A 24,830-nucleotide genomic window follows, 5' to 3' on the forward strand; every position below is an offset into this window, starting at 1 on the left:
TTGGATTTTATTTAATCAGGCATATATATTGCGCATGTATTCCCTGTAGCCCGTGTTCTCTATTAATAATGAATGTCTGTACTCTGCAAAAGGAAGGCCCAAGGAAGGGAAGCGTCTTACACATTAATATAAGAATTTTCTGTTTTTTTCAGATATATAATATTCTAATAATACTATGTTTTGGAAAATAAAGTGTTTATTCCATATTGCATTTCGTTGGCTTTTTCAAAAATATTCTTAAAAAATAAGCAATGTCAGTGTAACAAATTGGTCAATAATTAATTTTCAGTATGATTTTCTGGATATGCATTTGTCTGACACAGACTTAAAGGATTTTCTAAAAGGGTAATAAACAAAACCCCACTAAGCTTACATGTCATAATCTCCATTATTTAATTATTTTCTGTCCTTTTTGAACTGTGCGACAAGCTCTGGAGCTGTGACTGATATATTATCAATTCATGAAGTTGTTATGGCTGACATGTTAGAAAATATTTGCTTATTTATACAACCAGTGAACATGGAGGAGTAAAGGCATTCATGTAAAGTTGAGTTTCTGGCCACCTGATGAATCATTTGTTTGGTATCTGTCAATACCCTAGGGAAATATCAGGCTTTTTAAAAGCTAAAGGCCTCCATTATATGTGTACACAAGCTCACACCTACCTTTGTCTGGGCAGGCAGCGTATAGTTCTTCCTCAGAGCAGTTTCTCATTTGGACTAAATTACTCTATAAAGTGAAAGATGTCGCTTGTACTGATGAACCCTCAGAGGATAATTACCAGTTGCAGCAAGGAGGCGTTTTCAGTGCGTGCCTATCTCATCTGCTGCTTCTGCCCTTTCTGGCTCTCCCACAGCGGCATGCTGGCTGCTGTCCTCCTCCTCATGTTAGCTATAGATATCTTTTCCTGACCCTCGTTTGCTTTAGCTGCCACAGCAGTGCTGGCTGAAGCATGGAAATACTGAAATAAATAATTTAAGTGATAAGCTATCACACTGGTTGGACTTTTGGATATTCTCCTGGAGACTTTAGGGACTCTGTTTAGTTAAAAGCTCTGGTTCAGACTATGTCTGTATCTCAGTAAGCCCTGGCTAACCCTAAATATATTTTTCAATGTTCATCTAAACTGAGGGGCAAGTACTCTGAGCGTCTGAGTTAAAGAACTTCAGCAATATTTGTATTCTTTAATACATGATTTTGTTTTATATTACAATATAGATGCCTAATTCGAGTTGTAACCCCCAATTTGTTCTTGTTTTTACAGTGTCCAGGGACATGAAACTCAATCCACAGCAAGCTCCATTGTATGTAAGTATCACATAATCACACAACACTAGCAGCAAAGCTGTTTTTCCAGTTCACATAATTATTTTTCTTTTAACGCTTCTGCATTCACGTGTCTCAGGGCTGTGTAGGTGTGGTGGTGAAGGCGCTTGATCTGTTGAACCTGTTAGGCTGGGAAACCCTAATTTTTTTTATCAGTATTTGTTTACATGGTTTGATGACCTCATATAATTCCTGGAATGTCTGTTCTTGACTTCCACCTTTCCACCTGATAACAGGCCTAATTAACAGGAACAACTGAAAACAGCTGTGTGGGTGTGCAGGACCAGATAGTGGAGAGCATACTGGACTGCATGCAAATGAACTAAATGTTTAATGTTTGCTGACTGGAAAATGGTCTATACTGTTTTTACTGTCCGCTTTTGTGTATGAGGTCATCATTTTGCATGTTGACACACTGATGATGTTAAGAAAATAGACCCACATAACTGAGTAGGAAGTGAATGACAAGAAATATTTTAAGACAGCAAAAAGTATTCTTCCAAACACATCTTTTTTTTTTTTTTAAATCAATTTTTTAAAATAACATTTAAGCACTGTGGCTTCAGTCAGAATAAAACCTTTCACCCCTGGAAGTGTCTTCTTTGATCCATTCATTTTTGAAGAGATACACATCAGGAATACACTAACCTAGTGTTGTGTAGCTTTGAAGTACACAGGTATCTTAACTACCCGTTATTATGTCAACGTTACAGCGATAAATAGATGAACATTCTCAGAGACAACCAACTCTCCAAACATCCCTTTGTTCATGATAAGTTGATCATAACCATTCATAGTCATACTGTGTTTTTGATTGACGAGGAGATACAAATGCCTTTGGGGTTGCATCAGGAAGAGCATCCGGCATAAAAAATTCACCCAAATCAAACATGCAGAGCTCCCCGCTGTGGCGAGCCCTTGTGAGCAGCCGAAAGTAGGTTTTTATATATTCATCAATTCATTCATATTTTAACCGCATTGACGAATGTTTGGGATGTCAAGGCCGCAGGTTGAGAATGTTGCCCCTGATATCCTTTGCGTAGTGACTATTTCCATTTGTGACTACATAAAACGATAGCTCAAGGTGCTGTATGCTAATCATGACAAAATTCTGTGCAGTTTTCTGCTGGATTAAAATAGCTGGCGAAAGGATGTGGCGAGACACTGTTTCTAAATGGACATAGCCATTGTGACGCTCAGTGTGAGCATTTTGGTCATTGCCATGTTGATTTTTGGAGCACGTTTGGATGTATTAAAACCATATTTGGGTACAAATGAACGAGTTGGACATTGGAGTCTGTTGGGAGTGACTCTTTTGAAGATGGTCTCAAGTGGCCACTACGCAATGCCTTAACTTTTTAACCCTGGAGCTTGCTGCTTGCTTGAGTCTCTTTTCATTCTCAGTCCTTTGTCCTGTTCTTTGGAGCGAGGCACCTGGGTGTTTTGCTTCAGCGAAGTCACGTGAGGTAGTTCAAGTACATTAGATGTAGCTTGTTGCTGAGGTCGTCTCAGATTGCCGAACTGTGTGGCATATCATGCGGGTTATGTCAGCAGTTTTCTAGCTACTTTCATTATCACTGCCTAAAGCTTGGCAACACAGCTGGTGTTCAACTTGTAAATGTAATGCTTTGCATTGTTGCTCATATCTCTGATCAGACCATATGGCTTTTCCCACTCATTCCTCCTTTTAAGTTCAATCAATTTCATGATCCTTTTAGCTGCTCTTGTTGTTTTGGAGATGGTGAGTTTGCATAATGGTGCAAAAACAGATAACTTGGCTTTACTTAAAAAACTAAATAAAATAAATGAATAGCAATTCTGCAAACTTGCTTAAAAAAGGAGTAGTCTTCATTTAAGGAGGGGAATTTATAATCTTTATTTTGAGTGTGCATTACTTAATGAGGATAAGCCACATTTGCTTAATTTAGTATTTCAAAGTAAATTTAAACCCACTTTATACAACCTTGGTTTTACAGATTACTCAACATCTGTAATTAAACTACAAAACCTAATATAGATAAGGTTACATGCACCACTTAAAACTGATTGGTACATGTGAGTGATATATGCAATCCCTTCATATTAAAATTTCCATTTATAGCTCATTTATAACTCTTAATTACTGACTTTTGAATTACGTCCAAAATGAACTTCCAGGTAGAGTTAAAATGTCTTTGAGTGCTACCGGGGTTTCTGCAGTATTTGATACATATTTAATGAGTTTTGTGTTTTGAGGGGAGTTTCTGAGTTGACTATCTTAGTGGTTACACTGGTCTCCTATCACTGGCAGGTGTAGAAGGCACATAGGAAATGAGATAAGTGAGGGATGTGTGTGTTTGTGTATGTGTGTCTCTCTAAAGGCTATACTGGCTCACACATTAACCACCCAGACAACCTTATCTGTGATTTACACTCAAACTCCTCAGTGGAACCAGGCAGGCAGTCAGGCCTCATTAGACATCAGATTTTAGAAACTTATCACAGCAGTTCACAGTGAGATAGCTCATAGGGGTTAAGTAGTCAGTCTGTAATTGTATCTAAAAAAAAAAAAAGATATAGTTCATGGACCCTACCTTCTAGATGAAATGGCAGCCCCAGTCTATAAGTGTAGAACTAAATCTAGAAGCTACATATTCTGAGAAGAACAAAGGTCAAGGCCTTGATATTCTTGCAATATTACTTTGGCCTGAGAAGGATTCTTAATGAGCATGTTATGGGTAAAGAAATTGAGTAAGGGCTGATTTTATTTTAGCGAGCGCTGGGAGAGGGGTTACATGATTTGTTAGGCAGGGGATTAGTTGTGGGTGTTCTTAACAAAATGAGTTTTCTTTCCAAAACAGCGAGACTCTGTTGTTCTAGCTGTGAGTAAACATGCTATTTACATTCTTGGCATTTAGCAGACAATGTTTCCAGAGCGGCTTACAATTAAATAAGCAGGTAGGGGTTCAGTGGTTAACACAGCATGCGTGACTGTGGGCATGGTACCAGTTACATGGGCTGAACCTGTGAACTGACTGCTTGGTTATTGTCTCCAGTTTAAAGCTTCTCTGGATAACTACACTTAAACTATTTTTTTTTAATGGCATCCGGAGCCTTTAAATGAATTGCAGCCAACATTCTATAGCTGGCATTTGGACATGGCATGTATCAATACAGCCAAAATGGTTACGAGACGTACACACACACACTGTCATGAATTGTCGGACTGTTTTATGTACTGGCTTTCATATGTAGTCATGAGAAAAAGAACGTTTTCACTCTGTGAAGTAGGAATTAAGAGGGTAAGTAGTAGCCAGGTGCTGCTAATCAATTGCACGTGATTAACTAACCATCTGCAAGAATTACCATCTCTATAAAAACAGAAGCTTTAGCAGTTTGCCAATCTCTGAACATTCAGACATGTTTTAACACAGCGCCACAATCTTTCCAGACTGGACATCTCAGGAAATTCACCACAAGTTTAGACTGTGTAATGTTCAGAAAAACTGCACCTAAGCCAGTTTGTGACATTGTAGTTACAAAAAGAATGAGCAATTGTATGAAAGGGTTACCTGAAGAACGCCTCTTCTTTCTAAAACAAATATGGCAGCATGGCTTAGGTGTGCAAACTTGCAAGATGTTTGCCAATTTGGAGATGTTTGTCCATAATACACAGTGCCAACCAAACCAAACACAGCATATCAGCGCTTCATACCAGTTGTTAAGTGCAGTGGTTGATGGTTGATAACTTGGGCTTTTTTGCAGTCTAAGGACCTGGGCACTCAGGTCCTTAGACTGGTCCTTTGCAGTTATGGAGTGAGCTGTGAATTCTTCTATGTACCAAAGTATTCTAGTCAAATGTGAGGCCATCTGTCAGACAGCTATAGCTTGGCTGAAAATGATCTTTACAGCATAAAGCTATGCTGTAAAGAAGAGTCGGTCAACATTTCCCCACAAAGATACGAGCCTGATAAAATGATACAGGAACTGATAACTTCAAGTTATAAAGGGAGTTCTATAAGCTGTCCTGTGAGTACTTAGTTTTCAAAGGAGTCTATGCAATCCCGTGTAAAGCAATAAAGAGACCGCCATAGTGATATCTTGATTATTAGCATAATAAAGACAAAATTGACTTTGAAATGATGAAGCTTCACATGCTGGGAGATTACAGATTGATAGCTAACAGCCAGTGTTGTATTGCTCTTGGCTGCTACTGTTAATGTCATACATACATATATACACATTTACTTTGCACTGTTATGTGCACGCTACTAAATTCAATACCATTTGACACAGTACACAAGTTAGTATCATGAATGATATTACCTGGTGAAGTTATCTGGTTTAGCTTTTGTGACCTATTTGTTACATTGCCACTATCTAAAACAAGCAATAAAGCAACCTCAGGGTTGGACATTTGGCAGTATAACTTTTATTAGGATTACTGTCCAAAGATTGTGTGAATCAGTGTGACATGTCAGCTTCACCTGGAGTAGACTGCGTGATATATCACATCTTTGCTCTTATTTAAAGGAGTCCCACACAAAACAGTTTTTCTTGGTCTGATGGATGGTAGATTTGAACAATTTCTTTATTTTTTTGTCAAACAGCTTATAGGTTTATTTTTTTCATGTTTTAATAGCACATTAAACCAGACCAAAGTAAAAATAGGGGGGGGGGGGTCTTTTAGATTAGAACTAAAATAGTTGCATAAACTATTTGATTTTTTTTTTGTATAAATTAATACATTGTTTGTAACATTTGTAATAAAGTAAACAGTAAGTCACTCAGTCACAGGAGTTTGGAGGACTTCCTTACGCCTTACTCATGCTGGTATTTTGCTTCACGAATTGCTGGCTAAAAGTAGTTTTGCCCCAGTTTTACTGACATTAATATTTAGCCAGAAGGGTTTTATTTGATACAACTGGGTTTATTATACATTATCCTAGCTAACATTAGCTTACTCGCTAACTCTGATGATCTGCTAGTTACAGTTTGTGAAGCTCTAATTTTTTAGATTATGCTGCAGTCAGTTCACATATTGGCAATACAAACATTTCATTGCATGAAGAATGCTGCTTGGTGCATGTTTACCTCCTGAAGGGACAAGGGATACTCTGTATGTCAGCAGACTTGTAAGATGTGGGTTGCTTAATTTGCTCTGCCAATGTTTCATGTTAGTGTGTAAACAGGGGCCGGTTTTGCGCCGTAAATTGGCTTTGAAATTGTATGTTGGGAACAAAAGCAGCAAGGGGTAAACCATGCAAAAGGCTGCAATATATGGCTTCCAAAAGAAGGGTCTCATGTCGAGTTGGCTTTAGTTGCTTGTAAAAATAGAAATGGCTTAATGCCACGAAGGGTGAATCACAATGCCAAGCAATTACACCCATAAACTTTGAGGCTAACTTTTTAATGAACATCATTATAGGATGGTTGTTGTTTTTTTTTTTTTTGTTTTGTTTTTTTTTTTAAATGTGCTGTTATCGCAGATTTCATGTGACACAGTGCCCAAAACATACATACAGATTTAAGTAACAAGTGACAATTAGTTTGGGTGGTGAAGTGAAGGATAGAGCTGCCTGTAGTAAGAAACAAAGCCCGAGTTAGGTGAACAATCACTAAAACTTCAATATAAGTTTAAAAATAATTATCAGTGTGAATTCGTAACAGTATATGCAAATGCTTAAAACCAAGCCTTACCTTACCTGGACAGATGAAACCAGCGCAGCAGCAGGATGTGTGGAAAAGGCTACACACATATGCATATTTAAAAAGAGGGGGTTGGGTTTATAGTCTCCAGCTGTGCTTTTGATGCTGCTTAAAAGCTGCCTGTTCCCTATTGAAGCTCCATGATTAGCAGGTCAATACCCCAGCAGGTCACTTAGTTAAGTACTTATAACCAGCAGAGAGCACAGTCATACAGTGTGGCTGAAAGACATCCATTTGAGCACCGCTTTAAAACCGCAGGTTTGTTTTTCTATATTAAGCTGGAGAGTCACTGCAATATTTCCTTTTCCCCATTTTAATTACTGTTGTTTTGAAAACTTAATGTCAGCAGGGTTAGTTTTATTTTGGGGCTTCTGTGTGCTTGTTTGCCTGTTTTCAAAAAGTGTGTGTGTGTAGCTGCGTTTCCTCCCTTCTCCAGCAGATGTTTCACATCTCTTGCTTTTCACCTTCACCTTCACTCCCACCTTCTGCTGACATATTGTCCCCAGAAGTGCTGAAAGTGATCCAATCTGGTTGATCTGATCATTCAGATCTATGCTGTAATCCTCTTCTGTTTAAATAATTGAATTTCAAACACCAAGATTAAATATTCTAAGATTTGTGTTATTTATTTTGTCCCCTTTAAAGTGTTTTTCTTTGTTAGGAAATTATCAATCGCTTATAATATTATTTACGACGGTGGGTATTAACTTCGGCGGAATAAGGAGATTTTGGTGGGCTGCTTTAAGAAATCTGAGCACCTATTGTGTCAAAAAGCAGCAGAGTGGTATTCAGACTGAGGTAATTTCCCACCCGCCTCCAGCGGTGGAGAGAAAACCATTTCTCCATTTGCTTCTCTTTTGTTCGTTGTGAAAATGTGGAACTTATTTCACACTAATACGTTTTCATTTTCACATGGAGTACAAACTCACAAATCCTCTGAGGTACCAATCCTTTCAATAGCACCGAGCCCTAATTTCCAATCTGGGCTCAGGATAAGAGATGAGTTTTTAATGGAGAAAATGTCATGCCTGCTGGCTTCCTCCCATCTCCTACTCATTTACTTCAGTGGCTCTGCTTTTTAAAACTGATACTGGCCGTGCATAGAAAAGCCTACACCCTTTACATTGTGCGCAGTCCTGGTTGTCTGAAGGTTTTCTGTGTGTATGGCCTCTGGGCTATGTGGTTGTCTTTGAGCACATTTTGCCCCCTCACATTGTTAAGCATCAGTAGTGGCTTGCCAAACAGAGACCTTCCAATGTTGGGGTTGCTGGTTTGCCTCGCTGCTGTCCACCTGCTGATATCCCCCTGTGAGGAACATGGCCCCGAGGCTCCCATTTTATAAGAGAAGGAGGAGACACCTTTAACCCTGTTAAGCTCAGCCCGTCACGACAGACTGCTCACGTTGGACGAGGCCAATAAAAAGACTGCAGCAGTGGCCAGATTAAGTGGGTTGAAATGTCCCATTATCCCTCCTCCATGTCAAGAAGCTGCAGTCCTACAGTGGAAAGCAGCTAATTCCGAACAATATCCCTATTTTTTGTTACTACTTCTCCTCCGCAGTGTCCTCAGATGACACCACGATGCTCTGTCACAAATCAGCCAATTGTCACTAAAACTGTACTTTTAAATGTATTAAGAAAATGATGGTTTGGTTTATTTTATTTTATTTAGTTTGTTGGCCAGTGGCAGTGCACAATACATACCAGTTTAAGTTTTAGTACCATCCTGAACCTTTTTAGCTGCTTAGCTTACGCTGTGGTGTTTTATTTCATTATAGCTTTAGTTGTAATGTTCTAGCAAAAAAGGGCGGATAGGAAATCCAGCTTACATGAGAAGACTGTTTGTTCAAATTTCATTTTTATTAAGACTTTTGTTTTAGTTGTTGTTGTGATCATTATTATTGTATTAGGTTTCTAAGCTGAATGTGCTTCTTTGTCCTGTTGTGCTGTTCTCTGATGGTGACTGTGCTCACACTGTTTTGCAGAAGTCCAGCTGCTCCTCCATGTTGCCTGCTTGTTTCTTTGTTAATGATGCGGTGTGTAACATTTCAGCAGCAATTAAACATTACCATATTTAATTTGAGGCGTTAATGTGATTGCTGTAAACAACTGTGGTGCTAAGAAGATCAGGAGTCTCCGCACACACTATTATTCACTCTTAAGATCTGGTATCCACTTGTCCAGAGTCTAGTTCACACCTGGTACTGCAGCCAATAAATGCATCTAAAGTGACAAACAGTGATTGAATTACACTGACTTGATGGCATTAGATTGGTATCTATGGCTAAGCAGATGAACCAAGACATGTAGGCCACTGAGAAGAGGACTGGGTTAGACTGCAGGCGTCCGCAGGTGGATGTGTGGTTATAAGTTTCATCCAAATGCATCTTTGTTTGCATTTGGATGTATTTAGAAGAGTTAAAGTTGTAGCATGAAAACAGTCAGTGTTCCTCTTAATTAAGCACTGATGGAAAATTTGCTTGTTTTGCTGCACTCGCCAGAGTTTTTCCTCAAGCTGATTCCTGATATGTGAATTTAGCTGCATGTGTTCAACATTTCATCAGCTTACAGATCACATCTAATAGTACCAAAAGTATTAAATATATAGCTTCTTTTTAATTTTTTTTTAATTTTTAAGAAGGAAGTGATGAATCACAAAAGTTAGATTTATGACAGTTATTTACTCCATGTCAGCGTGATTAAATGATATGTGCCCATTTCATGTTATAAACATGTCTTTTCTTTTTGTCTCTTTCTGTTTTTTCTTTTCCCTCCTCCGTTCTGTCTGCATGCCTCTGCAGGGTCATTGTGTTATCACAGTACAGCTCAGTGATGATGAGCTGGCTGGTAGTGAGGAGGGCATGGACTACTTCCTGCTGTTCGCTGGCAGTACGCAGAGGCACCTGACCAGCACCCTGAGGAGCAGTCATGACACCTTGCAGGCTTTGTGTCCCGGTAAGCCATCGTACCCACAATGCCTTGCAGCTTACTAGCACCATGGCAGCTCCACCTACAGCATTTAATATTTGTTAGAGGCGGTGTTTGCAGACACTTTTAAATAAGATAAGCCTGGATTAATAACAACTAAAACTGATGCTCTATGAAAGTGCACTCACCAGCTATTTTATTTAGGAATGTTTTGGTAGTATCTGGCTGGGCCACCTCATGCCTTAAGAACTGCTGACGTAAATTCATCAAGATGTTACGTCTGTGTCAGCAAATGGAGATTTTGGCTCACACTGGCATGACAGCATCACATAGTTACATCCGTGATACATTCCATCACATCCACACCACAAGTGCTCTGTTAGATTGAGATCTTGTGCCTGTGGAAACTATTTAAGTATGGTGAACTCATTGTCGTGTTCAAGAAACCTATTGGAGCTGAGTTGATTTGAGCTTTCTGGCAGAACATCTTATCCTGCTGAAAAGAGCCTTCAGAAAAAGGTGTATGTTGTGGTCATAAAGGCATGGACAGCAACAAAACATGGCTAGGCTGTGGTGTTTGATGTTACCAAAGAGCCCTGAGTCTGCCAAGAAGAGCACGAATCATTGATAAAAGCGAGGATGTTTGCTTTTGTTATGTTTACACCAATTCTAACCAGTTTCTTAACTGACAGGGCTGGCACCCAGTTTGGCTCTCTGCTGCTATGGCCCATCTGCTTCAAGGTTTGATGTGTTTCACATGCAGCGATGCTCTTTTGCCCAGAGAACTGCTGCTCTCTCTATATTTTACTTACCATTCTATATAAACCCTAGAGATGGTTTTGTGGGAAAATCCTAGTAGATCAGCAGTTTCTCAAATAATCAGACCAGCCCATTTGACACTAACAACTATGTTCAAAATCATCTAAATCACCTTTCTGACCCTCAGTTTGAACTTCAGCAGGTTGTCTTGACCATGTCTACATGCATAAATGCATTGAGTTGCATTGCCTTATGATTGACTAAATAAATATTTGCATTAAGGAGCAATTGAACAGGTCTATCTAACAAAGTAAATGTATTTTATGCCCTTACTGGTCACTTTACTTTAGCACCTGTCCACTTTATTGTAATTCAGTACACTATCAGCATTTACATACGTGAAAGAGCACCCCAGTAATTTGACCTTATTTCTAAACCTTTATAGCCATCATAAAAGTCGACTTTATGGCAGATCACTTGTATTGGATTGTATTTGTGTATTTGAGTCAAAACATAGTAGCAGTGCTCCAGAAGAACTGAGGAAAAGTTTGAACATTATCTTAAAAGGTGGTTTTAAATTCTTCTGTATTCATCATGTGCTGCATCCCAAATTAATATTAAAAGAGGTGTTAAACCAGGAAGGAGAAAAAAAAAAGATTAATCATCCGCTACCGCTGTCCTCGTTTTAAACTAATGTTTTGTTTTGGAGAAAGAGGAATCACTTCACTTTCTAGAGTCTATCCCATTTATCACTCCTCTTGGAGCATTTCCCACTTTTTCTACTTGCAAAATGGAACATATTTGGTCTGAATTGTTTTTCTGAGCTTTTTCTCGGAAAAAAAACAAAAATCAACAGGAAGCCTTGATAGCAAAGGCCAGAGATCTCTGCATACACAAAGTAGGTAGTCAAAACTGCAATGCAACTGTGACCCTGTGACCAGAGTTCATGTTAATTGAATATTTTCAGTCACTGACTGATCAGAGCATAAGAAGAATCAGCTATGACATTAAGTTATTCCAGACCGTCTGGGCTTTCGAAGAATAAATATTACATTATAAAAATCTGCCCTCGAGCTCTTAGGGAACATCAGAGCTTACTGGAGGTCACATGTTCTGGATGTGGTAACAAGCATTTATGCTACCAAAATGTTCATGTAATAAAATCGGGTCTTATGATATAAGAAATGTCACTGACATCATTGCTTCCTTCAAGGGTCTACGTTCCACAGAGGAAAATAAAAGTGGCAGTATTATAAACTGTGTTTGTCTTGCTACCAGTTCCACTAAATTAAAGCTTGAAGTTGGGAGGGAGTTGGTGTCACTTTACCAGCAGATTAGCTTTGCTTCAATGCTTTCTCCATCAGGCCCTTCTGGGCTCTAAAGGGATCAACCAGGTCGCGGGATAGAGTTCCCAGGGGACCTGGGAAAATGACTGCAAACTCACTGAATCACTGCTTTGGATTAAGATATCTCTGATTCAAATAATATTTATCAAGCTGCCTAGTAGCTGTCTGACTGCGTTGGTAGAGACATACACCGCTGACAAATTATAAAATAAATGGATCTGTCATGACAGAAAGTTTTCTCCCAGAACGAAGGGTAGTGCAGACGTGCAAATGTGGCTTATCTCTTTGTAGAGCACACAGTGACATGGAGTAGAGATTCCAGAAATTATATGTGAATTCATGCAATGCTTAATAACTACAAGTGGGAAATCAGTTTTGAAACTGGCCGTGTGTGTTGACATCTTGTTGGGAGTGGACAGACAGACCATGACAGTGTTCACTGACTTTCTTTTTGTTTTCTTCTTTCAGACAAAACTGAAAAATAGAGCAATTTTTCAATGCTATTGTGACAAATTAACACATTTTAAAAAGCAATTGCTACATCTGCAATTGCTACAGTAACACAGAGGATGTCAAAACTGGGGTGGCACAGCAAGGTGAAAAATATAAAGTGAAATGAACTTGAATTAATATGATTGTTTTCTTGTTTTTTAGGGAAAATATGTTAACATTTTTTTCCCCAAAAAGTATGTCTGTGCAGTTGCACTGATAACATGTACCCAAGTTTAAGAGAAATTAACAGTGAATCTTTTTTCATTGTAAATAACCGATGAAAAGTGAGGTGTGCGTTGTGTGTACTTTTTCCTGCTTCTGAAGTGGGGCTTGCCAAAAAAGAGCCACCGCAATAATATATCAAGTTGTCCTCAACTCAAGTAACTTTGTTTTATGGCTTTCTACTCTGCTTGACTATACACTGTGGGGCAAAAGGAGGGGCTTTACACACCGTGTACACTTTACACACAGTGATATCAAGAGCAGAGGAAGGAAGAGAAAGTAGTCGGACTGTAAATGATACCAAAACGTAGTAGATTAAAAAGGTTATATTTTTAAATTGATTTGACGGGGCCTGACGCTCTTCTCGCCAGCTGAGGTAGGCTCCAGTTCCCTGTGACCCAGATTTGAATAAGTGGTTAAGAAAATTAACAAATGCATTAATGGATAAATTGATTTCTACGTAATATATTTCTCTATGGTTTCTTGGGTTCAGAGTGTGGTTGAGTTCCCATGCTGGGGACAGGCACTGGCCCCCTCCCTAAGCAATAGTTATGAAACCACTGTCGACATTAGTGTGCTTTGTTCAGTCTTTGTGATGTGACAGTCATTTGCATAAACTCTCATTTAACTGGTGACACGTTATGATGTTAATTTGTTTCTAGGTCAAATTTGACTTGTGAGTAAATGGCTGTTAGTCAGAAGAATTTAACACATGTTTCATTAAGTGAAATAATCTTGTGATTTTATTTGTATTAATTAGGATTTAAATCAGCATTGCAGCTCTGCACTCGTTTGTAGCTCATTACTGTGACAAAATGAGTTCACCATTTCATCCAAGTAGTGCTTCTACAATGAAAAAATTCAATTAACGGAGTGATTAAATTGAATAAAGATACTTTTTTTTTTTTTTAAGTTAAATTTAAGCTTGATTTCCTCTTATTAGAGCAGATTGAATTAAAGCAATATTTTGATTTATCTAAGAACAGTACAGGTGTTACTAATAACATTAACACCTGACTTGTTAATCATTTTTATTCAGTTGTTTTGAGCCAGCATGGACTGTTGGTAATGTGAAATTGAGCTTACAGCACATATTATGTTGGGATCGCTTTCTGCGCCTTGTTTAACGCTCCATCATATTTGACCCATTTAACTATAGAGTATATGTAAAAGATGGATGCACCTAACCAGTGTCACCCAATGTCCACAACATTGGGTGACAACTTGGGTCTGAGTGACGTACAGTGGTGTGGATGTCGTTATGCTTGACTGTTTTTTCTTTTTGTGACTACGTGGACTCGTTCACAGAGAATTTACATTATAATGTACCAACTACACCCCAGGCAGGAGACTTCAAGTAGGCATCACAGAAGTATAACAGGGATGACAGCTGTCCCTGTCTGCACCAGTATAATCTGGGCTTTAATTTTTTGGACGTCAACTGTGCCAATCTAAGGTATCAGCTAGCTGCAACCATAAATTCCACGAGTCAATTGCAAAGACAATTAATACTTAGTAACATACAAAAAAACAACTTTAATTCATCAGAAGTTGAAATACAATCTTCTTATAAACCCAAACCATTTTCTGTTAATATTACATTGAATCAAAATAGTGAGGTAAGGCCTACTGTGGCAAATAACTGCAGCTGCCTGTGACAGCATGCCTATAAGTGAGATTCTATACCCACTGTATTGTTGTTATGTAGTTGAAAAGTATGCATAGAGACCAAAATTGTTCTTGCCAGCCACTAGTGGCCACTCCAGAAGGTGTAGTTTTCTGGCACTACAGCGTTGACAATGTTTATGTTACTATTAGAGATACTTTCGGTGACCAATATTTCAATTGATTCAGTGTGCATAAGCTGGGAGGGTCTCACGACAAGAAAACACTTAAAACTGAACGCAATTCAGCAGATGAGTTTAAAAATTTTGCGTAGAAATATCGTTTATGCATTTTATACCTCATGCAGTGAATCTATTTTAAACCTGCGACATGAACTGTGCAAGTAGCCAATATTGTTGCGATGATTTGTGATAGTTGTGTGGGTTGCATCAACAGAAATATATATACTCTGTAACTGAAGTAACTAAAGTTAATTTCCGCAAGATGGGCATCTCAGGACATGTTAGACCCTACAGTTAGCTGGCATTGTACAACAATAAAGTATAAATAATTAGTTCAAACAACTAGTGTTCTAGCTAGGGCAATATTTTTTTATTGTTTAGTTGACATATTGTTGTATTGTTATTATTTAAGCTCATATGACTTGAGTTTATAGCAAGGCCAGTCATCTATAGCCGAAATGGGTTAATCCTAACAAAGAAACTTTTAATCTCTGAAAACAGACAATATAATCTATTTGTCATTGTGAAAAATGCTGTACACTATGGTACTGTCCTCCACAGGTCAGTTCTCTGTAATCCCCTCTTTCTCTCTCCTCACCCTTTCTTTTTGTGTCTCTTGTAGCTCATGACTGCTGCGAAGTGGTGCTGGTCACCTTGTGCTCAGTCACCCAAGGTGTCCCCGAGGAGCCACAATCCCATCTGGTTCACGTGGCGCCATTGGCCGAGCATCGATTCAGCTTTGTTCAGGATTTGGCGTTTGACATGGCCCAGTTCCTGGTGAGCAGAAAGACAAGTCATTTCTTTTCCTACTGTATGTCATCAGTTGAATAATAGAAATACTGAAGCTTGTCACAGGGCTGGAAAACAAAATTGGTTACCACTGGTTACAAGTAATACAGCTCTGTGTACAAAGTGACAGTTAAACAAAAGATTGCCATGTTATTGTTTCTTTCCTGACAAGGCCTAATGTCTGACAGTTCTTGGCGTTCAATTAATGAATTCTTTTCAGCACAGTTTATCATCCCATAGAAATTTTATGAGTTTGCTTTTCTGAGGAGTAGGACAAGATAAAATAATTTTCTTGGGCACTCAAACTTAATGGAACATGTTCCAATTTATAAATCCGAACATGATTTGTTTTTGTCAAAACAGTGCATCCCTAAATCGAGCTTAGCGCTGATATGTGGATGTTTCTTTCTACATTTACATCTTTCATTATTCAAAAGGCATTTGGTTAATGCTTTTATGCTGAGCGCTTTAAAATGAGTGCTCCCATTAGTCTACAGCTCACTTCAACCTCTATGAAACTCGACTCATCTCTGTAATCACCCTCCACACAGGTGAGCACGGTGGGCCGGGCTGATGGCCTCGATGGGGCGCTGCTGCTGGATGAGTGTCAGATTCCTCTGCAGGAGTGTGAGCGTCTGGATGAGAGTTTGGCACTGGCCCTACACCACCTCAAACTGCCTACAGGATGGAATTTACTGGGGAACAAACGATCCAACAGCACTGGTGAGTCTGGAGGGCAGTGGACTCTTTGAAACAGGCAGAATGTCTCTGCACTGATGCAGAAACATACTGACAAATTATGGTTGTATAACACATACTGACACACATGACCCTGCTGTTTGTGTGTTTGTTTATCTGCCTCCTTTTATGTTGTTGAGCAGATATCAGCAGACTAGCAAGACTGAGGATTCTTTTTTGGCATTTTCAAAGAGAGACACTGTAATTACTGGTCAAAACAACAAGACTTTGTTGCTGATTAGTGCAGATGAGTGCATGGATGTAACAAGCTGTTTACTGTCTCCACATTGTGTGGGTATGTGTGTGCTTTGCAGCATGCGTTACTAAAAGTGACTTCCATTTAACTTCTATTTTTATAGACAAATCTGGTGGTTGATTTATATATTGCACTCTCACTCTGGAACACCACCTCCATTACTGCAATGGCAGAGTGGAACTGAACACATTTTACATTACGACAGCGGGAGCACTGATGTTTGGGTTAATCACAGTCGGCTGTCGCCCCTTCTGACAGATGAACTTAGCCTGTGCAACTGTAGAAGTTATCCAGTCTCACAACGCTAGTCTGAAATTGGTTATGACACAGCTTTTGGGAAAGAAATAACATTAAGGTACCGCTTCTGTCTGACCTTCACAGTCTGTAAATTTAAATTGGCTACCTAAACCCAGCAGGAATCATTTCAGCTCCTAGCTTAAAATTTAAATCACTAAACTGTTCGTTCATTTTAAACACAAGAAATCCATCATTTTATAAAAATTGGAAATGCGTGACACTATGAAAGTTTAAATGTACTATTAACTTAGAGGTATCTGTGGTTGCAGCTTATCTCTGTAGAACGATCACTCCCTCCTCAGCAGTTTATGGTTAGTCTTTTCTTGGCACTTTGCTTTAAATGTGACTTTGCTTGTGACATTTGCCTTCCACTGTTCTCCCAAATATCTGTTATTGTTAACTTGCAGTTGTGGAGCTTATGTATGCGACCTAAGACCATATCAGACATGTTTCCGCATAAATGCAACCACAGTATTATACCAGCTGTTGTTGAATCTGGCATTCCATTTTCATCTGAACTACATAGCTGTAAAGTTTTTTGATTTGCTCTTGCTGCGCTGAAACAGTGGTATCATCTGTCCCAAGACAGTTGTATAAACACCTAGCAAATTGCCCAGAACCCCCTTTGTTGTAGTTTGTGCTGTATTACGTCTCTTATTTTGCCCCGAGGACATATGCATAAACACTCACAGACCTACAAAGTGAAAACGATACCAACTAATCCATCAGCTGATAACACGGCTACAACAGAATAAAAAGGACAATTGTGAACCTCTCTGTGGGTGGAGATGAGGATGGACTTTTGGTCAGAGATGCGAAGGAGGCAGTACTGTATGTTCCAGTTATTTTTCCTGGAGTACAAAAAGAGATAGTGGCTGTTTATTGTGGAAGTTTGGTTTAGATGTTTGCTAGTGCGATCTACATGGACGGCGCTCACAGATAATATCAGGGGAGGATTTGAAACAGCTGTGGGCAGAATTTGACTTGAGGCAGCAGAAAGAACCTGCTGTTGGAAATGGCAGGAGGTGAGCCCGAGGTCTGGAATTGATGGGCAGAGATTTCAACACCATTGCTTACTTGCCAACTAGAGGGTTGTGCATTTAGGGGTTGAAACACCCAGTGAAGGTTTGGTACCACCTGACACCATCCTCTTCAGCTGCGCATACTGAAGTAATGGCATCTTGATTATATGCAGTAAGTGATGATATCATCAGTTAAAAATCCAACACAGAAGTGCAAATCTAGCTTTGACCAGACTTGCTGTCAAAATACACATTTTTCAGGTAGCAGAGAAATTTGATCAACAAACGAGCTAATATATGGTTGTAAACAATTTTTACTCAAGAGATGAATTCATGATAATTTGTCTTAAATCTTCCATTGACTTGACTCTGCCAGGTAGTGTCTTTAATAAGGTTGTGTATGTTCTGTGTGCTAATGTCAGTGTGCTCACAGCAGATGAAGTCCTATTCATCCACTTGAAGAGTGTTTGAGGAGGAGCATTTCCTGAATTCAAATAATTTTTAGGTGCTTTTTGAGGAGGATTTGGGAATTAAAAATCCAAGACCTCCAAGGCATTTAAAAAAATGTACTTAAAGGCACTCAAATGCCTTTATTCTCTTGACATGGTCATATTTAACCTAAAAATAATCAAGTATTGGATAGTTAAAACCAGTTTTATTCACTAATAAAGGGTTTTATGCTGAACATTTTTTTGTATAAATATAAGCATACATATGAATAATGGCAATTTAAATTTTCTCCATATATATTGTGGTCTCTCAGTTTAAACAGTGATCAGGAGTATATTTCTGGCTTAACAGCAACCACATCCACCTGCTTTTCACTCTTTAGTTTGAGAGGTACAGCCAATCAGAAAGGGGCTGGTTTAAAGAGTGCAGAAAGAGCTAAAATGGTGTGTTTTAGACAGCAGATGAAGGCCCAATATAAAAATGTATTATTTTGCAAAGCTACTCTGAGAGAGTCCAACAGTAAAAATGCTGGGGCTGGAAATGAGAGTCATAGATGTGCTAAACAGCTTAACATCCCAAGAAGACTGTATATAAAAATAATTATTTATTTATATTTGGAAATTTATTTTTAAGAGCTTAATAATATACGACAGGTGCTTTCAAAGTATCCCAAAATAAACATTTGCAACATACCATTTATGGCTTGATTGATACCAGAAGCCCTCGAGTTGCTTCAGTTTGTCATCACACTCTTTCTTCGGGGTGTCAAATGGATGTGAAGTGCCATTCTGACACAATCAAAGAGCAACTTCAGTTCTCTCACAGTGAGCTTGTGCAGTTGAAAGCAACAGCTGACACCGTTACATCATCGCCTATGTGTGTTCATTTTATCTATAAGAAATATTTCTGTATACTTGGATTATTCACATGGAAGACACACTGGTCTACAGCCCAAATGCTTCTGGAATAAATGTAATCACACTATACTAATTTGACTCACTGAAAGTGAAAGTGACACTTAAAACTGGTTGGTTTGGCTCTAGTCTTCATGATATGCCACAAGGTTATGTCTAAGACTAAAAGTTATTTGTTGGAACAAAAATGATTGAAGCACATCTTTACTGGTGAATTTTGGCAAATAATTTCAGAAGGCCACTTATTTAATCTTCCAATTTTGATTAAGTTTCTATGACTTATAGGTGTCAGGTATGAAATGTGGCAGATTTCAAATTGTTTATTAGCTCTGTTTGACTTTTGGCCTCTGTTTTGACCTTGGATTTGACCTTCCTAGCAGCAGGACTGTAAAGTTACATTATTTTTTTTCCATCTCCTCTGTTTGTTCCCTGCATTGTAAAAATTTTTAAAAAAGGTTTGTCATGGAGACATCCATAGACAGACATGTGGCGATGATCAAAATGTCGACATTTTATAATATTTGGGCTAACTGATGCAAGTCACATTTCTCCATGTGACAACATCCCACCTAGGCCCAATATCTTGTCCTTGTCTTTCAAATATAATGGACCATGTTTAGTCTTCTCTCTAAAGACCTTTGTTTCGTGATGAAGACAGGTGCTGTATTATAATATGAGGCGAACATGTGCAAAATGTAAAAATAGTGAAAATAGTGGCTAATCAGCTGTTGTAAATGGTCAAAATGAAGAAGTAAACAGCAGGTTTGATCTCCAGAGCAGAAAACTCCAGAGTTAAAATAGAGTACGTGTGTTCAAATACGTCCAGTGTATTTGAAGACTGGTGTATTTACAGAACACGCCACTACACGGATTTATCTCTAACTCTGGTATTAGTATGAATAAATAGAGCTGAGTATCCCTTTGCTGAAGCCTGAGCACTTGAGGTTGTGAGAAACTGCTACATCAGTGGAAACAAACATACATTTTTATTAAAATCAAGTGCCAATTTTCTCCAGTCATTGACTCTGACAACTTTAATCAGTTAAAGGAAGCCAAACGAGCCAATGCAGATGATAAACTCTGCGAGGTAATTGCTCTCTGTGAAACGGCATAAACAAGACTTTTGGGAGTAGTTAGACCGCTGCCTCAGCCTCTGGCTATTTCTCAGATAATAGCTAATGGTTAAACTTGGATTTGGATATTAGGCCAAACCAGAAGAGCCGGCAAGATTTTGGACAAAACTGACTGGAAAAAAAGAAAAAGAGCTGGGAAGAGTAATGAGATCAGAAAAGCTCACACACTTCTTAAAATTTTGAATTTGTTATTGTTCTAGGAAGAAAACTCGTCATATCAAAAATTAGCTTATCAGTATTGACCTTCATCCCGATTAGATCCGATCCACTTGTTACTGTGAAGTGTGTCAGAGCGCTTTAAAGATGGACACACACATACAGGCTTCTTTGCATTGAAGTCAGTTGTCATGTTGTTGATGCGGAAGGCGGCTTCATGCTGTGGTGAGTGATGTGTGCTCTAATAGGCTCTGCTTCACAATATGTCACACCTTCAATACAAGACGCTCACCGGTGCGGAGCCGTGGGGAGGGAAGAGGAGCGCGACTCCGCTCTCCATTTATCAGATCTGTCAGATGATGGATAGCATTAGACTATAGGTGGAGGTGACGGTGCTTCATCTCAGTCATCCTTCACGCTGTGGGCACGCAGCACTCGCTGCTCTCACTGTAGCCACCCATTTATTGTCGTCTGGGAACGTCACCTGGAAAAACTGCGCATGTCATTAAAGATGGTTGACAGTTCCCAACTGATTCCTCGGTTTTGAACAGGTGCATTCAGTGTCAAATTATCTAAAGCCCGTGGGTTGTCAATCAGTGCCATTAAAGTAGATGACTCAATGATCTGTGGCCTTTAAATTCACTAAAGTCAACTAACAGAACTGTTGCATAATGTATTAGTTGTTTACTTCATTCATCAATAAGACAAAGAGCCTGCAGCCCTGCTAACAATTCAGTTAGGCCCACCATTATTCCTGATGTCAAAGGTGAGATAATAACGCTTACATAGGTTGTATAATTAAAATTTTATTCAGTTTAGTTTAATGTTTTTGCACGCAAACTAGGGCCTGATACAGATATCAGCTGATGCCAATTTGTTCATTTCTTTTTGTTTTTCCTCCCTTTGCGCCAGTGAAGCAAGGAAATCCTCACTATAGAAAAATAACTGACCCGTTTTAACCTCTTTCACCTTTTCATCACATTTAACCACTAGCAATGTTAAGGTTCAATGCAGAAATTTGCTCATTACCACAAAGTCCTTCTAATGTTAATGGGTATGTTTGTTTGTGTTTTTGTTTTGTTTTTTAACTGATGGTATTGGACAAATAAAATTCTGATCTGAAGATGGCGCTAGATGAAAATCAGGTGATAATATCCTGGCAAGTATTCTGACAGTTGTCAAAGCATTTCACATGACCAAAGTGTGTATTCATTCTATGATTGTACCAGATTTTCTGCCTTGTAGTTTTTGAGAGCCACTATCAAGGCTAAAAATTGCTTTTGAAATTTGAGGATTAGCTGCTTTCCTCTGTTTTCTCTCCAAAAGTATCTACAAAAGTAAAATGTCACTTTTGGGTAAAGGATTTTTTTAAAAAAATTTTTTTGGGGCTCATTTTCCTGATGAATAACTATACCGAATAATTGGGGAAGCAGCAAGAAGCCAGGATCTCTGCCAGGAAGCGGTGAAGCTGCTTTGTTGTGACCAATCATTCATTGAAGCCACATTGTGTTGGTGATTTCTGTCCCAGAGCAGAAAGCTAAAATTGCATGTATATTCTAGCTGGCACTCATAATATGAAAATGACATGGCTGTTATGGCAGCCAGTTTTGAGGAACCGCAAACAAACCCAGCAGTAAAGCATTTCCTGCTGCTGTTGGCACCTCACATTCCACACCGGCCCAGCTCGGCCAAGTGGAGCATTAAATTTGACCAATTAGCTTGAGGTTGATCAGGGCAGGCTTGTTCATAAAGGCCCACAGTAAATGGACTGAAACCTCTCATCAGCAGACACAACCAGCATTGTGAATGTTGCCTAACGATTATTGTGATGCTGATAACACCAAGGAAAATGTGTTTTCTGCCCCTTTCCCTGTTCTCAAGCATTTGTTCTGCAGTTTATTTTTTCATTCTTTTCCAGCTGATCATATCTTGCTGTTAAAACTTACACTAGGCAGAGTAAAATAGTCCCAGAAGAAATCACAGAGGAGTTGGTATATAGAACATCCTGTTTGTGTCTAACCCAAAAGCCTTATATTTTATCTGTTTGTGCAAATAAATCTGGTTTCCTGTACTGTGTACTGGAAGAAAATCCTCTGCTCATAGGCAGTGACAAATGAAAGCGAAAGAACAAAAACAATCTTCCTAATAAACAGTGCAGAAAGACCGTCCAGAGAAATCTGGAACCAGCAACAATACTTTTTGCTGCTATAAATAACCACAGACCAGCTGGGTGATAAACAAAAGCACTGTATATGCAGTTTACTGACTGCATTACAGACATCTGGGTACTGAAGTTGAACACCACATTTAAACTCGCAAGCTTGCAATGTTGTGTGGTGTTTTAAATTACCAGTTCTGACATATTATTACTTTTTTATTTCTCTCCAATGAGCTGCTTGTTCTGCTTTCCATTGACAATTTATCATTTATTGCACTTCAGGACTCGATTTCCCACTAACTTAAAACTCGGGCATCCTTATGTCAGCATGCCCTCTTAAATTGACAATAAATTTGCCAGTGGTTGGGCAGTAAAAGAGATTAATAATAACACAAAAGTTTGGGCAACTCCTGTAGACCCAGAAGTGTTTTCATAATCTTTTCCAATGAAGACAGAGAGAGAATTAATTACACAACTTGAAACAAGGAAATTTCTGGGATAGCCAACAGCCCTCAGCCAGCCTTTAGTACTGAAGAGAGCCTTGCTGGCAACCTGTTGCTTTAGCAGAACGATGAAGCGTGTGTGTGTGTGTGTGTGTGTGTGTGTGTGTGTGTGTGTGTGTGTGTGTGTGTCCATGAGTCTCTGTTAGTGTCTCTTTGAATGTGTGAAAGGGACGATCTTGGTGTTTGATGGTGTTATTAGCAGTCTGACTGATATACTGGGCTAATAATGGACTTAAATTAAAAATGGGACTGTGGTGTGCTGGTATGTGGTTAACATCTGCTGAAATGAAATGGTGTCTTTTGATTTATTCATAGAGCCATTACTGTTGTTGCTTTGATTTGTCCGATGATGCTTCAAAGGCTTTTCCGCATTCACTGAACATGTCAAAATCTTGATATGGTCTGTATTTTTCAGGCACACAAAAGGCATGATTACAATTACAGTCAGCTGGCATGCTGGATTTAATCACAAAATGACAGTTATGTCCTGCGGATGCCTGTACTGATCATCTGATGGACATAGCAGGAAGGAGACAAGTTGTGGTTTTATCAGTCTGTGAGTGTGCAAATGTCTGTTGTATGCTGGGTCATCGTGGATCCTGAACTGGTTTAATTAGACTGCTCTGCAGTGTTGCCAGGCTGCCACAATTGATGGTATGTTGGCTGCTTTGCCACGATTTAGCTCCCCGGACCGCTGCACTCTGTCACGCTCTCTCTTTTTGATTCTTTTGGTCTTTATTTGTCATCTTCTCTCTCTTCCTCAGATCTGAATCCTCAGGAGACTCTGCTGCATTTCTCAGCACGTCGAGGTCTCTTTCAGGTTACACACTTCTTGCTGCAGCAGGCTGGGGCAAGAGGAGCCCTTCGTTTGGCCAACAGGCAAGGCTACACCCCGTCCGCCGTTGCGGAATTACGAGGGCACAAATGCCTCCATGAGCTCCTCACAAAGTAAGTGCTTGTATTTTTCTCAAAACATTCAGTTCAGGTTTCGTGTCATATGGCTATGCTTGAAAAAGATTTATTTGTCTGAACTGTCCTCACGCTGTGTGACAGTGACATTAGCCCTGAGGTTCAGTGAACATTGCCCTCCTCTCTGTACAAACAGTTCCATGTCAATATATCAGAGGGCAGATGGCGTGGTTCCTCCTTCTTTTATAGCAATGTTGTTTGTCTGTTGTCCTCACAGAACAATAGAAGTATTCAAAGAACATCACCACCAAGCCACGCAGCAGCCTAGCTTAGCACTTTCAGCTGCAGTCAGATAGTTGAGGGCAAATTGAAAAGTTGTGGGCTGCCAGTATTGTTCCAAGGCAATCCAAAGTGATGGGAAACTATTCTGCAACACAAAAGCCTCAGTCCTGTTTCCACTGACCTCTTGTAGTACCTTTTCAGTCTCACTATACGCAGCTCCACTTTAATCCAAACACACTGCAGTGCTGTCTCTGCAGTTTAATGGCATGGTGATGTATGTGTTTTGTTTAAAGTTGTCAAGTATTATCCTCTAATAATATCTTCCAGAGACTAGTGAGGTCAAATTCTTTCATTCAAAATTAAAACTCAGAGGGGGAAAAAGGAGCGTTTGAGTACATCGACTTAGACAGAGCTTAAAGTGGAAAGAGACTCCTTTTATGTCTTTGCAGAGAACGTTTCACTAAACTCAAAGTGAAGATGCCACACGCTGAAGGAAAACTGCCACTTAGCGAGCTTCCTTGTTGCTAAGCTTGCGCTGAAGACAGTTTATGACCTCCATCTCGCTCTTTATGTGCTGGTAATTACATTTGCCTCATGAAAAGTGAAGTCACTTGT

At 39.2% G+C, this 24,830-nt stretch overlaps 1 protein-coding gene across 6 annotated transcripts in view; it reads left to right on the forward strand.

Moving 5' to 3' along the window:
* Positions 1-24,830, forward strand: part of LOC100697740 (A-kinase anchor protein 13) — a 124,662-nt gene that overhangs the window by 22,595 nt on the left and 77,237 nt on the right. For all 6 annotated transcript variants that reach the window (XM_025907818.1, XM_025907823.1, XM_005447695.4 and 3 more), the window contains exons 2-6: positions 1,266-1,309; positions 9,816-9,969; positions 15,231-15,385; positions 15,949-16,120; positions 23,789-23,972. In XM_025907818.1, the coding sequence (XP_025763603.1) occupies positions 1,266-1,309; positions 9,816-9,969; positions 15,231-15,385; positions 15,949-16,120; positions 23,789-23,972 (709 nt within the window). The remainder of the gene's footprint in view (positions 1-1,265; positions 1,310-9,815; positions 9,970-15,230; positions 15,386-15,948; positions 16,121-23,788; positions 23,973-24,830) is intronic.

This window comes from Oreochromis niloticus, linkage group LG1 (assembly GCF_001858045.2).
Source record: "Oreochromis niloticus isolate F11D_XX linkage group LG1, O_niloticus_UMD_NMBU, whole genome shotgun sequence".
Lineage (NCBI taxonomy): Eukaryota > Metazoa > Chordata > Actinopteri > Cichliformes > Cichlidae > Oreochromis > Oreochromis niloticus.